Raw genomic sequence first — 15,579 nt, 5'->3', positions numbered from 1 at the left:
TATTCTTTGCACAAAAATCACCCCTGTCCCTTTAACATTCATAGCTATGATGGGTATCTTTGAATTAAAAATTATAATTATTAAATGTTTTCCTTTTACAAATGTTTGGGGGCGTTTAAGGGACAAAAGTGTGTTTGTCCTAGGAAAAACTGCCAGCTGAATAAAGCACTCTAGGAAATACGGTAAATGAAACCTTTGTTACTGTAAAACAATAGTCATTAAGTGATTATTATGTAATGTTATTTCTGCAGTCTGATTTGGAATGGCTTGTTGATCTTGGAACTTGAGATACAATTCCTGTAAAAATATTACTTTCACTTTGCTAATCTCAGGATTTTTGATACAGAATCAAAAACTTTTTCAAGTAGATTGCCCAGTTCAGATGCTGAGCTTTAGAGGTACTGAAGCCATGTTGGGTAGATTTTTTTCCATGTGAAGAATACTTTTATCTGCTTGGTGTTCTCCCTTCTGGTATACATCCAGATAAACACAAATTATTTGCCTATCCAAAATGTGGCTCATTGTAAAATTAGCCTGTGCTTGCTCAACCACTCCAAAGAGCAGACAGATGGCAAAACAGCTGATAGGCACTCACCTGACTTGGTAGATTGAAAGGGTGATTATGAATTTGCATTTTCTGTAAATGATAGGTCCCTAAGCAAAGGAGTTTTTTACCTCTGGCTCAAATGGCCATAGTGGACAGTGGCAGGACAGGTAGAGTGTGGGAGAGTTCAGTGTGTGGTAGATCATAGCTCTTCTTATGGATTCTGTGAAATGAACTTCTATGCTTAAGAATTATATTTCTTGTCTATTTTAGGATTTGATATCTGGACCACAGAGTTAGTAAAGAATTTCTGGTCTACAGAGGTAGTAAGGAATGAAGTGGCCATATTTTTATGTGACTTGTAAAATTTGTATGTAGCATTATTTTTCAATAGATGTTTTGTCTTGTCAATTTCAGGTAGGTTAGCCTTGCAGTCTAGGTTTAAGGTGAAAAATGGTTAGTGGTTTTTATAAGCATTCTTAACACAGGAATCCAGGCTCAAGATCAGAGGTCTGCTCTCTTCAGTCCACTTCTTGGATATTTGTGGTTTTGATGTCATTTTACCAGTATTGCCATTGTCAAGTTGTCTTCTTGGCAGATGGACTTCAGTTTCTTTGAAATTGTGACTGATTACTTATCATTTGATGGCTTTTTAAGGAAACTTTTTAACAAGAGAAACTGGTTTGTCTTACTGTTGAACATTTTAACTTTAAAATTAGTGTCTACCTTCTCACACCAGATCTAGGGTGATTTTGGGGTCAAAAGGTACAGATAATTTAGCTGGTTAAATATTAATGTGATGCAACTCTTTGATGCCATTCTTAGGAAATGCACCCATTCTGTGGAATGGGTCCCAGGATTAAAATCCATGAGGAAAAGAAAGCATTCTGACTCTTGGCACTGATAGACATATTCAGAAATGTTGTATTCAAGCCAAAGTAAATATATATGCCCTTTACACTTTGAGTTAGCAGAAATCCCCCCTAAACACTCTTTTTTTTTTGGAATTAAGGAAGTTCGTCATGACCTATTGTTCCAGAAAGATTATAGTTCTCATTTTAAGCCAGTTTTCTAGTTCCCATGTAAGTGACATGCCCAGCCTGGAGCCAAGGAAACAACGTTCGCTTTTCAAACTTTTCATTCTTTTAGGTGTGTCCTGCAGGCAGTGGCTTGTAGCTGTCCCTTCAGCCACTTAACAGGTTTGATTTCAAATCTATTTAATAAGAAACTAACATGTTTGGAGGGATTCATGGCCCAACATTTATGGATTTTGTTGGGAAGTTCCAGGTGTGTATATATCTTAAACTCGATGTTACGGCCTGTAGACTAAAGTGACTGTGATTTGATTTGGTTTGGTCTGGTCTGGTTCTCGCTTCCTAGTCATGGACTGAATTTCTTAAGATGTTTTGGGGATTGGGTTGGGAGGGGATACCCCATCCTGAAGACCGTGCAGCAACTCTTTCAATTCCTTTCCTTTGGCTGCTTTAGAAACAGTGAGGAGGACTCAAATGATTATAAACTGTGCCAAAGATAGAGAAACCAGAAGCCAATGGCTGGGGAGTCACCTCTGAAACCTGGGAAGCTGATTGCATTTAAAACACTCGGCGGGGGTTATTTGTGAATTATGTGCTTCTGTGTGCTTCCCTTCCTGCTTCGTGGCTTGTAGATGAGCCTGAATCACCTTCTGAAACTTGATAACCTAATAACCCAGTTTGACTACATTTGACTCCTGTGGACGGGGTCTGGGGATTTACCACACTGCATCATTTATTCACTTAAGAACCAAATATTTATCAGGTATCTTTTACATGACCAGAACTGTGATTATCACCTGGGAAACAAAGGAATGTATTGAATTATACTTTTCCTTAAGTAGCTCAACCTAGTGGGTTTAGAAAGCAATGTAGACACCTAATTCCAGTAGCATGTAATAACCTGTCTGAGCTCTACCAATATCAGCAGAGGAGAAGTGAGAAGGACTTACGGATCTGCTGAGGCAGTTGGGTGTATGTCATCCCATTTAATCCTATCTATAATATCCATTGCAGAGATGAAAAAATTGAGTCTTAGAGAAATTAATGTAGCTGTCCCCAAATCTCACCAGTAGTAAGTGGTAAATCTGGATAAACACTTAACTATACATTCCTTTGTCCAAAGGAAATGCAGCGGTAACGGTACTCAGTTACCCAAAATAATATTTGTGAAGTAAGGTTTTAATGCCTTATTTTTTATAGTAGAGAAGTTTCCTGGCAATTTAGAGATATTTGTGGAATATGGAGCCCTGATAATTTTGATCTTTGCTATAGAAATGCTACCTGCTGTTTGAGAGAAGAAAGTGGAAAATAGAAGTAGGTTCTACTTTCTTTTAAAATGCCACCTGCTGATTCTTTTTCCTATTAACAGGAATTGTGTATGTAGTCTCCTATAATTTCTTCAACTGAAAGTATCAGTTTATAATATATTTGAGTGTGCTTGTGCTTTTAAAATTGAGGTTTTCCTTATGGCAGAACTCTAAATAGCTGCTCTCTTTCCAGGCCTTTTGAGTGAGAAACACTCTGCTGCACCCATAATTGTATTTCTGAGATTTCTCTCTTGTGTATTTTTAAATCCTGTGCATTCACATGAGTTTATATATTATGAACACATCTCAAAATCCTTGCTAATCTTATAGTAGCACATATAATTCCTTTCACAGAAGGGACAAAAATTTTTGCAATAAAACTTAGAATACAGTATGAATGCCAGAAAGGATCTACTGGAATTTTAGAGATGAATGCTTATAAGCTGCTTCTTTACTTTTTAAAAATATAGTAATTCCTGTTAAATATGCTAATGCTAACTATGTTTTTAAGGAAATGAGTTGATGGCAGTCAGTTAAATACCTCTTTGCCTCTGGGAAAATCATGGTATTTAGAGAACTAAGAATTAACTGCTTTGTTATGCATCAAACACAACTCTATAAGAATGAAGTATAAATAACCTGCAATATATAAAAGGCATAAATATTGTGTCCAGAATTCTCTAAACCACAAAAACCCTTCAGTGGCTATCTCTTAGCTCTTGGTGGTACAATATGTGAGCTGCTTTTGAGGAATGGCTTCCCCTTCATGAAGAGAGGGTGGAGGAAGCCTTCCCTCCAGAGCCTTCTTTAAATGTTCAGGATTGTGTTTTCCATTTCTGTTAATCCAGGCGCAAATCTTCAGATTCCTACTGATGTAAGGTTTACCACTTCTGTTTATTCACTCTAGAAAAAGAAAGTCCAAGCAAGTAGGTGTGTTTTGTTTTGTTTTTAAATAATAGTTTATTGAGGGACAATGTACATACAGTACAATCATCATTTTCAAGTGTGCAGTTCTGAATTTTGACAAGTATACTTATATAACTACCACCACAGTTAAGATAAAGAATATATAATATATAAGATATAGACCACGAATACAGGATTAGCATAAGCTGTTCTGTTTTGCTTTCCCCTGCCACTCCTTTTTAAAAAATTATTTCCATGTTTTATTAAGGTTTGACTAGTTCTTACCTTAGTGTCCTTTTTCTGTCCCAGGATCCCAGTCAGGTGACTATGTTACATTGTGTCATCTGTTTTAAAAATCATTTTAATGAGGAAGATGACTAATATATAGCTTGATTACTTAGGTGATATCAACTAGGTACCAGGAAGATGTATCAGAATGAGATATTTGAAAGAAAAGTATAAACTACCTAAACTGTGTGGTCTATTATTAATATGTAATAGCCCCTTTGATGTATATAGCTAAAGAAGTTGTAAGAGACAGAAAAGTAAATGTAACTAGGAAATAGTTAAAAATAATTTGGGGTTGTTCATTGGGGAGAGAAACAGGGATATGAGGTGGAAGATTTTTAAGGTATGTAGTTTAAGACATAGATCATGCTTGTTATAAAATAAATACAGAGATCCAGAAGGAATCTTGGAGTTTTTCAATGAAAATGAAGATAGAACAAAACACACATTTTGCAAAAGATAATTCAAATAGCATATTTGCTTTGTAAAACAATTTGTTGTGTCTATCCATTTTTATTGTGTTTTATACAGCTTTTAAAATAAAATTTAATCCCACACATGCTCAAGACAGATACTAGAGAAAATATAGGCAATCATGAAGAAATAAATCACCCCAAGATCTAGTCCTCTCACATAACCACTGTTAGAAATGTGGGGTTATTCTTGCTAAATGTCATTTGTCTGAGTGCATGTGTGCACACATGTGGACATATATACCACAAAATTCATAGTTTATTGTGCTTCCTGTTTTATGAGCTGCTTTTTTCCCTTGAGATTCTTTCAAAAACCCAGCTTTACAATGGTAAGATTTCCAGAAAATTTGAGAAATACCTATACTATACAAGAAGGCTTTTGGGCCTGGGGGGTGTCCATAAAGTGGGGATGTATTCAAACCCAAGCTCTGAAAGCTGCTGAGCTAACGCACAGCCTCACCTGGTGTGGGAGTGTCCGCGAGGCCAATGATGCCAGTGATCTCACATTGAATGGTCTCGCATTTTAGGTCCTATTTTTCTACACCTGTATTCAGATTCTTCATGACATGTTCCTTTAAATATACTAATGATAACTGAGAAAGATTCCAATTACCATCTCTCCACAGGCTTAAATGTTAAGCCTCAAGATCTAAACTTTATCCCTTATGTATGTAAGCCGGCTTGCCAGATGGCAGGCCAATTAATAATTTTTGCAAGGTGTAGAAATATTTTTTCTCCATAGGGGAACAATGAATCCATCTGTTCCACATCTTCCTTTCCCCTCTGTCCTTTGGGGAAAATCATCATTTAATTTTCAAAAATAATTGTGCAACTCTCCAAGTGATACTTTCTTTTTAAGGGAGATAATTTGAAAAATTGAAGGTTTTCTTCATATAAGGATTTAGGAATCCTATGTCATGGACTAACATATGTGGACTTCTAAGTTTTATCCATGGTATCACTTTTTTTTTTGAATATTGGTCATACAGAATCCTATGTCTAAAAAAATTGATTCATGGAAGACATAACTTGGAAGAGACTTTCAGGAGCATCTAGTTGAACCCCATTATTACAAGATGAGGAAATTAATGTTTAGGTACCAAAGTTTCAAGCTGGTAAAGTAACTTGGAACCTGGATGAACTTGGAACCTTGGTCTTCAGATTCCAAATTAGGACAACCATGGTGAAAATAGAATCTTTGATTTCTCATGGGGAATAAAAGGAGTGAGCACCTTAAATAAGGTTCAGCTAGAAGAGGTGGCACCCTCGCTTTGCCTATTCTCTCTTGAGTTGCAGGTAGTGAACTCTACACGTCACCCCAGTTTCTTTTCCTACTCAAGCGGCAGTGCAGATCAGCAGGTACTTGACTGTAGGGTCTGTGTGTTGCCTCCAACTCTCATGGACAGTTGCTGCACCCTTGTTTTTCAAGCACTTATTTAGTGTGTGATCTGGTCATGGAATGAATGAATTAGTGAATATATGAATATCAATGGGATTGTTTGACAAAAATCCTCAGGAAATGTTGGAATTCTAGAAGAGTGACCACATTATAGCCGTGCCGTTATCTGACACATTGTAATCCAGAATTTGTTTCCTTTTCCCTTACAGTATGAAGGAGTTCAGTACTGAGTATTCTGTAAGTTTCTTTTGGGAGGAGTGTTTATTCTGTAGCCCTGTTTATCAGAATTTTTGCTCTCTTCCGTATTTTGTCATAGATAGCCACAGACTGGTTCATGTTCAATGAGAGGAAAGATTTAGACTGATTTTTTTTTTTCTTGGGCTCAAGTTGACTCCTTCTTCATCTGTATTCAAACAAAGAGATGCTTTTCTTAAAGTAGAAGTTCAGACTTTGGATTTCAGCAGACCTTGGTTAGAATCGTGATTCTTCAGCAAACTAGCCATGTGACCTTGGCAGGTCACCTTATCTCTGATATTTGGTTTCCACATTTTTAAGTAGGAAGAATATCCAGCAAACCACTTTCTAGTGCTGTAAATAAGAGAAATTGTGAAGTGCTTAGGTCAAAGTAGGCCAGCTACAGCCTACATACCGACTAAAATCTGGCCTACCACCCATTTTTGTTTGCAAAGCTTTGTAAGAACTCAGCCACACCAGCTCATTTAGGCAGTAACTATGGTTGCTTGTGCTCGAGCAGCAGAGTGCAGTATTGTTGCATGGGACTCTCGCCTGCAAATCCCAAAATGGGTACAATCTGGCCCTTTCCAAAGACTTTGCCAACCCAGGATGTACAGTAATGCCTAGCAAATAGAGGCACTCAGTAAATGTTCATTTCACCTCCTTCCCATTGAGTATTTTGATTTCAGTCTTTCTCTTTAGGCACTCCTTAAAAAAAATAGTTGAGGTGTGGCCTTCTCTACTGATCCATCCAAAGCCACTACCTACTTCTGGAGTATGGCCAGAGCCTTGCACCACAACACAGGCCAGAACACACTGAGAGAGGCAGCTCTGTGGTCCCCACACCCTGATATATAGCATGTCTTGACTTGAACTGGGTGTTTGTGCATGTTATAAGAATAGAATTTTCTCTGCTTCTAGTGTAAATACAGGCATGCTATTTAGATTGCAACATGTCCCAATTTAGCTGAGATCATTTCTCACTGTTTATTACTAGGTGTGTTCAATCTATAATTCTTCAAAATGTTTCCAACATGACACCTAAAACCCATATTTTTTCATTTCTACCTACACCAAAAAAAAAAATCATTACAAATTATAAATACCATATTTAGCAAATAACCTTCTGAAATCTTAAAGCAGGAGTTTTTAAAAGCAGTTCTGGGTCATTTGAAAGAGAAAATTCTCAAAGGAATGATAAGATTTTTTTGTTTATATTGTTTTACGTTTTAAACAGAGTGAACTCAGAGTTCCTCAGCAGTTTTGATTAGGGACATCCTGGTGTCTAGTAGAAAACCAGACTGGGAATAGACTGGTAGGACATGCCTAGTGAGGACTCTGATTGAAGGCTACGCTCCAACTCCCACACATAGTGGAGAGAAAGAGGGGGGACTTCTGAGAGCTGTTAAGGGCAATTATGCTTGCTTGTTATGTTTTATTTTAAAAATGTATTGAGGAATGGGTTCTTTTTTTCCAGAATAATAAAGGGATTTTTTTAGTATTTTAACATTACCTTGTATCTTAAAAAAATATTGTGAAGAAACTATAAGTGCCTTCCCTAAAATTTTGTAATATCTTTCTTACTCACTTTGTCCTAGCACATTTTAGCGCTCCTAGTATGTCTATTCAGGCCTGCTAGCATTTATCCCAACATGTTGTAATTTTGTGTGTATTTCTCTGAATTCCCAGTTGGTTGTGAATGTCTTGAGGCAGAGACTTTATGCCAGCATAGTGCCTGGCACATAATAGACACTTAATGAAGGTTTATTGAATGAAAGCACTCCACAGTGAGCATATTCGTGCATATAGCTTTTTCTGTCTTTTGGAATGATTGTCTTAGGCTAAATTCCCAGAATAGAGATTTCTAGGCCAAAGTGATGTGAACATGTTTATGAATCTTGATCCATAATGCCAAGTAGCTTTTATGTCTACTTGAGGTTCCTTCCAAGTTTGTAAGTCTCCTGTCTCACGGCACATTATTGTTAGATTGGCAGTATGGTGCTCCATATTTTCTCTAGCAAAAAAAAAAAAAAAAAAAGATAGGAGGGTACATCATCACCAGATTCAAGTCTGGAATAAACACTGCATATGCTTTAGGATGAAATACTTCTAAAAGAATGAAAATTCCTCCTGTGGAACTTGAGGAATGGAGGGAGCCGGGGAGCAGGGGCAAGGTATAGGACTGAAGTACTGTTATAGGGGCAAAGAACTCCTGGAGTTTTATTTATTTATTTATTCATTTATTTATTTATTTATTTTTGAGAGGGCATCTCTCATATTTATTGCTCAAATGGTTGTTGACAAAAATAAAATTCTGTATTGGGGACTCAATGCACAATCATTAATCAACCCCAAGCCTAATTCTCAACAGTCTCCAATCTTCTGAAGCATAACGAACAAGTTCTTACATGGTGAACAAATTCTTACGTAGTGAATAAGTTCTTACATGGTGAACAGTGCAAGGGCAGTCATATCACAGAAACTTTCGGTTTTGATCACGCATTATGAACTATAAACAATCAGGTCAAATATGAATATTCGTTTGATTTTTATACTTGATTTATATGTGAATCCCACATTTCTCCCTTATTATTATTATTATTATTATTATTTTAAATAAAATGCTGAAGTACTCCTGGAGTTTTATTACTGCTCTCAACTTTTACTATGTTGTCATCAATATTTCAAGGAAGAAATTGGATATTTTTTTTGTTTTTCCCCCCAACACATTTAATGTTCAAATATGTAACATTACTAAAATGCAGATTGTTGTTAGTGCACACTGCAAGGTCTGCTTTTATGAAGGTTTGAAACTGTCTAATGTATCATGCATTTCCATCTTCCATTGATCTGATTTGTGTGTGAAATAAGCTAGAGCTTCCCTGCTGTGATGTCAGATACAGTAGCTTGTTTTGAGTTTGATTTTTCCTCTCCCTCAGCTAGTTTTTGGCAGGCTCATACATTACCAGTGATAAGTAGCCACATCTACCTTTGGTACAAGGATGCAATTGATGAACACATAGAGTCACCTAAATGCTATCATAGAGATGGCATATGAAGTTTCTGAGGCTTACTGAATAGAGTAAGGACAGTGTTCAATTAGAAATGTCATCTGTGAAGATTGAGGATTCTAGTGAATAGGAAGGCTCAACAGATACTCTGAAGAATTTGTGAGCATTCTGTAATATATATTCCATTGTGTATATTTTCTCTTCCAGCTTAGCTTAAACCCATACTGAAAACCATGACATCACTCTGTAGAGATAGTGAGATGAAGAAATTAGAAAAACTTCCTACATTGCTGGATCTGGCTTTCAGAGAGTATCCTTCATCTTTCCCAGCAAACCAGAGTCTGTGGACCTTGACCTAGTTAGACGTTTAGGAGAATCTTTGAGGAGCCAACAGTTACATAATAGCTCGTGACCACGCTTTGGTCATTCCAAGCCACAGCTGAAAAGGACTCTGAGCAGTGAAGTCACTGTTTCTGGATCCCCATTGCTTAAAGTCCTTGTAGAAAGGTGACTGTGGAGAATCAAGTGAGGAAGTCTTCCCAGGAGTCCTGCCTGGGTCCTAATGTTTAGACATCGCCAAAATGCAACTCCTTTATGTGGATTAGAGGGAAGATGCCAGAGGCCTAAGAGCAGGCCCTCCTAACACAAAGAGCTTACTTTAACTCATTTGAGATAAATAATTTTCTTCAGAGTTTTTTTATAAGCATACAGGGCAAGGGCAGGATGGTGGGATAATTATGGTTAGTGATATTCTGAGCATTTGAAAGACTGCTTAGCAAATGTAGCATTAATGTACTTCCTAAACTTACATTCTGTATTCATTCCTTTTAATTTTTTTCTTATCATTGGTTCAGCTCTTCTCCAGTCTATTCAAAACTTTGATTTATTAATTTTTTCAGATTAAAAAAATTGTGATAACATATGCACAATATAAAACTTAACATCTTCACTACGTTTAAGTGTACAGTTCAATAGTGTTAAGTGCAGTAGTGAGCAATCTCCAGAACTCTTTTCATTTTGCAAAGATGAAACTCTGTGCCATTAAACAACTTTCCACTTCCCTCTCTCCCAGCCCCTGGCAGCCACAATTCCACTTTCTGGCTCCATGAATTTGACGACTCTCAGTACCTCATGTAAGCAGAATCATATATAGTATTTGGTTTTTGCAAGTAGCTTTTTTCCCTTAGCATAGTGTTGTCGAGGTTCATCCATCTTGTATATGTGTCAGAATTTCCTTCCTTTTTAAGGCTAAGTAATAGTCCATTGTATGTATATGCCGCATTTTGTTCACCTGTTCATCTGTCGATGGGCACGTAGGCTGCTTCCACAGTTTGGTTGTTGTGAATGATGCTGCTGTGAACATAGGGGGTACACATCTCTCTTCAAGCTCCTGCTTTCAGTTCTTTTGGTTTACACCCGCAAGGGGAATTGCTGGGTCTGTGATAATTCTGTTCTTAATTGTTTGAAGAACCGCGGTGCTTTTTTCCCATAACAGCTGTACCATTTTACGTTCACAGCAACAGTGCACAAGGTTTCCAGTCTCTCCACATCTTCTCTAATACCTACTGTTTTCCTTTTTTTTTCTTTATAGTTGTCATCCTAATGGGTATGAAATGATTGAACTTTTTATTTTCACTCATGTTTTTTTTCCTACCTTTCTGTGACCAATGGGAAAGAATTCCAAATGTTTTTCCTAGAAAGGATACAGAATCTCCATTCTAAGTAATGTATAAATGCTGTGTGGGGCAGTTGAGGGTAATCCCCTTAGATGATAAATAGGTTTTCTGTTTCTTAGATGTCTAAATTCTGTCATCCACCTACCTGTATTTAAACTTGCTGTTGGATACCTTGAAAGAAGAAACTTGTGGTAACAAGTGAGTGTAAGAAGGGACAGGATGATGGCTCTGGGAGCCCAGTGCCTCCAGCAGTGCCCGGAACACGTGTACACCACATGCTCCTTCTTTTGGGGATCCTGGCCTTTTTTCCTTTTTCTTTAAAGCTTGAATCAGCTGAAGTGATAAAATACAATGAAAGGAGTCCTGCAGTATAGCCAGGGACCTTGTTTCTAGTCACATTTCTGCCACTGACTGGTCGGGGGGCATTGGGAAGTCTTCCTGGGCCCTCCACTGCTTAGCTGTTTGTTGTGGAGATCATGGATTCCCTTGGCACTGTGGTGAAGCTCATGGAGCACCATTCAGAATAACGTTTTGAAATGCATAAAAGTACATACATAGGATTATAAAGGAAACCAGTCATATTGACATAGTCATTAAAACATTAAAAATTGTGTGGCACATGTGATTCTTAGCACATCAGATATCAAGATTTAGGGGTATCAAGATTTAGGGGCAGGTCTGGGAACTACCATAATTTTGAAGTGATAATGAGCCTCAATGATTTTTTACTCTATCTGCAGCAACTGTAACATGGTATGAAAATATATGTGATTTCTAATGGTGACAAAAGCAAAAGGACTGCTAATGTTGTGGATGTCCACAGAGGAAGGGACATGTTTCAGTTCATGGTTAGTGAAAACTGAAAGACAGTCCAAGCTGATAGACCAAATAAATTCTGTGCATAGACCCCTTAGAAGTCCATGGAACAGCTGTGTCAGATGCATGCTGATGTCCCTGGCAGCTCATGCACTGTGGTGGTAAGGAGAAAGGCTGACCCACATGGCCTCTCCAGTTTTTCAGAACACTGACTTTCCTGCCATGAAGGGAATTATGCCAGAAAAGTAACCTTCTTTCACCTGGCTGGAAAGTAAGCAGGGAAAAATGTGCTCAGTTTTCATCTCTTTTACTTACCATGTGGCTAGGAAAGCCTAGGAGTTTATTAAAACAAACCACAACAAGAGAGTGGTGGGGGCATTTGTCACTCTGATCATTTGCCTTGGGGGAGCCCAGAGGCCAGGGCTTGTACACATTGGCTGCCCCCGTTGCTCTGTGTGTGGTAAGTTGTGCCGTTTACTTGAGTTAGAAGAGCCTGTGTCTCTCAGCATCTTACCGTCAGAGAATCATCACCTCTTTGTCATGGCCACCTGCATTCCCCTAATTAAACTGGCCATGAACATAGAGAAGTCGTGTGTTGTACGTACCTGCATACGAGGTATTGCCCAGATGGAAACTAAGGTCTTTGAAATAAAAGGAAGTTCAGGACTAATAGTGATAAAGCACTGCTCATTTACTCATCTTAAAGTTGTTTTCTTTCCTAGAGTTTGTAAGTGTATTAACGATGAAGGTCTGAGTCTGTTCTGAATAAGAGGAGTGGCAAGCAAAATTTATCATGATCCTTTCAGAAGATGGAGGCCATTTCTTCTCATTACCTGCTTACCATCTTCAACTTTGCATTTCAGAGAGAAAATTGGTTTTTTGGAAGAGAGAGAATATGAATGGTTTTAAATGTCATGCCACTTGCCTATTACATATCATCTCATAATACTGGTTTCTAATGGAGAGGGGGATTCTTTCTGGGTTTGAAATTGTGTTATAAATGCCTCCATATTAATCTAATATGCTAGCTAGACCTGGGAGTTCATGCTAATAGACCTGGGAGTGTTGTGTGTTGAGCAAAATGTTGAGATGCGGTTTGTTCATCTGCTAGTGAAAGGTAATTCTCGTGACCATAAGGATGCTATTAAACATGGAATCATTTTCAGGTGAAAAGATCCCCTACCAAATTAGATGGGAAGCTTGAAGCCTAGGCTGTAAGCAGTTTTTCCTCCCTTAGTTGCTGCTATGGATCAATATCTTTTATTGACTGTTCTAGGGTTTGCATCCAATTTTCTATCATGGTCATTTATGCTAATTGGCATGAAACACAATAATTGTAAATCATAGCCCCTTAGGCACATATTTCCCTCCTGTAATGCTTGAGACCACAGAATTCTGTTCAAAAGAGATGAAAAAAAGAATTCCATCATTTTTTTAGTGACTCATGAAGCTAACATAGATGTGGATGGCAAGGACTCCTTCCCTCCTTATCTTTGGGCTTCACCTTATATTTTCATTCTGAATGCAAATGAAAATGAAACTCCCAATGAAAAGAAATCAGGTTTAAATTAGCCAGTTACCTTTATTTGTGAAAAGACAAATATATCATGTTAAATATGAAAGGTAGAATGACTCTAATATACTCTATTTTAATGTTTTTGCATAAGATTATTAAAAGTTATCTTCAGGAGGGCATGTTTAGGTAATTATTGTAAATTATCAGAGTTATTACTTGAAGATATATAAGGGTATTTATCTACATATTTAATGATATAATTCAGATAATTAGCATAGAAGACAGCAGTTTTTTGCTTTAATGTTGTGCTAAGATGGTTTGAGTGCTGTTCACATTTAGTTGTAGTACAGAACTCATTGAAATATACAGTTATTATAAAAACAAAGTAAAATATATCTGTCTTGACCAGTAGCTCATACGTAAGTGCTTTATTCTCATCAGAGTCCCAACTCTGCTGTGGAAGCAGCCGACTCCAGCTGTATGCCGTATCTCTGTACACTCTGTACACTCCATATTAATCTAATATGAATGTAAATGTGTTTTGCACATAAGTATCAGAGGGGCTGGTGGGACCTTATGGTACAATTCCAAAAAGAAACCCCATTTAGTGATGGCCCCTGAATGCCTAGTTGCCTCTGTCCTTTGAATTGTGTGAAAGATGGGGGAACTTCTTTCTAGTTTTCTTTAGATTATTTCAAATAAAAACTTAACTTGTCAGAGTGAAAGGTAGAAGCTCTTCATTTTTAAACATGATAAGGCTTTTCCCCATGAGAATTTTGGTCTAAAAAGGTTTGTGGATTGTCAATAAAGAGAGAATTGGGTGAGGAGGTGGTTGTTTGGTTCCTGGTCTATTGTAAGCAGTTCAGATATGAAACATCCTTAATTCCTGGAAGACGCTCCTTGGGGTAACATCGTTGTTACTGTCACCTCTGAGTTTAAGAAGATATGCCTAAAGCAGGGAAGGTTCTGTTTGGGAGGAGAGGCTTGGAATGTGGAGTTGGGTGCCCTCTGCTCTCAATCTCCTGTGCCTGTTTGTTCATGGATTCAGTAAATATTAGTTGAGCACCTTCCTTATGTCAGGCGTTGTGCTGGGGAGGAGACCAGTGGTTCCTGCTTCTTCAAAGTTTGCAGTTTCCTGGGGAATGTGATAGAGGTGGGTATAGGAGGAGGAAGACAAAAAGGATTAACAAGAATTTACAATATCATGTGTATTATATGTCTGTGCTTACCTCCTCTTAGCCATATCATGGTTGGGGTTGGGGGATAAGAAAGAGTTTGAGAGCATCCCGTGGACTTAACAGAGAGCAGGCTGTCGGGGAAGTAAACCAGGTTGGTGGGTGATAGAGGAGTCAGTGAAAGGTGGGAGAGAATATTCCAGGCAAGGAGACAAATAGATGCACCAAGAGATGGAGTGAGATTGAGGAGAAATTTAACTAGATAAATATGAGCCTGGATTTTACTCTTGGGGCAGAAGAAACTACTGAAGGGCTTTATGCAGGGCAGTGATAAGATCACATTTGTCCGTTGGAAAGATTCCTGGAAGTGGAGGATGAATTGGAATTGGGCTAGGAGGAAGCTTGGATTCCAATCAAGGGTCAACAGGCTTCCGGGCCAGGGAGGGTGATGACGCTCCCACCAGGTGGTTGGCTGTGCGGACGAAGGGAAATGTTCAGGAGACAGAGTGCATAGGCCTGAGGATCCACTGGGTGATTAGCATGAGGAAGAGTCAAAGAGTGTGTGCCCTTATTTCTGCTATAGGCTGTGGGATTGTGATATCAGGCACTGAAATTGGGGACACAGGAAGCAGGACAGGTTGGGCAAGGATGATAATTTCAGTTTGGGATCCACTGAATTAGAGCTTCTGTAGACACCTAAGTGGACAGGTATAGCTGACTGTTGAGCACAAGGGTCTGGAACATAGGAAGGAGTTCCAGGTTGGGGATTCAGAGCCATCCACATAAAGATTAATGAAGAGTGCTAGAGTTAATTAGTGTTGAATATTTCTCTTCTAAGAGTCTCTCAAGTATTTTGGGCTGCTTAGACCCTGAAGCTAATCTTTTGGCCTGTCTGTGTTTCCACATGAAAGGAAGTGGAGGTGAAGGTGGAGAGATGATTTGTACATGGTTAAGTAGTGTTTTCTAGGCAGGACAAGCCATAGAACCACATACATGTGTGTTTTCTTTTGCTTTGGAGTAGTGTTTGGGACTGAAGCATCTTGGATCATAGGAGAAACCTACAGCTATTGAAGTTTTATGGTACTGCTGGCATTTTCCAGTAGTTAAAAGTATATTGGAGAACTTCACCTTTGTATGTTCTTCCTGTAAAAAAAAAGCAGCAGCATGGAAAGAGATGATAGGAGTTGAGTGGGAAATTGT

The 15,579-nt window shown here is 38.2% G+C and overlaps 1 protein-coding gene across 19 annotated transcripts in view; it reads left to right on the top strand.

The window, feature by feature from the left end:
* Positions 1-15,579, top strand: part of MAST4 (microtubule associated serine/threonine kinase family member 4) — a 536,231-nt gene that overhangs the window by 383,261 nt on the left and 137,391 nt on the right. The window contains exon 1 of one of the 19 annotated variants that reach the window (XM_036887949.2): positions 1,779-1,831. The exons of the other annotated variants lie outside the window; for them this stretch is intronic. Coding sequence (XP_036743844.2) covers positions 1,794-1,831 — 38 coding nt within the window. The 5' untranslated portion in view covers positions 1,779-1,793. Of the gene's footprint in view, positions 1-1,778; positions 1,832-15,579 lie in introns of those variants that run through there. 19 annotated transcript variants of the gene reach the window in all.

The sequence above is a fragment of the Manis pentadactyla genome, chromosome 2 (assembly GCF_030020395.1).
Source record: "Manis pentadactyla isolate mManPen7 chromosome 2, mManPen7.hap1, whole genome shotgun sequence".
Classification (NCBI taxonomy): domain Eukaryota; kingdom Metazoa; phylum Chordata; class Mammalia; order Pholidota; family Manidae; genus Manis; species Manis pentadactyla.
Note: the sequence above shows the minus strand (reverse complement) of the source record. Positions and strands in the feature narration are given on the sequence as shown.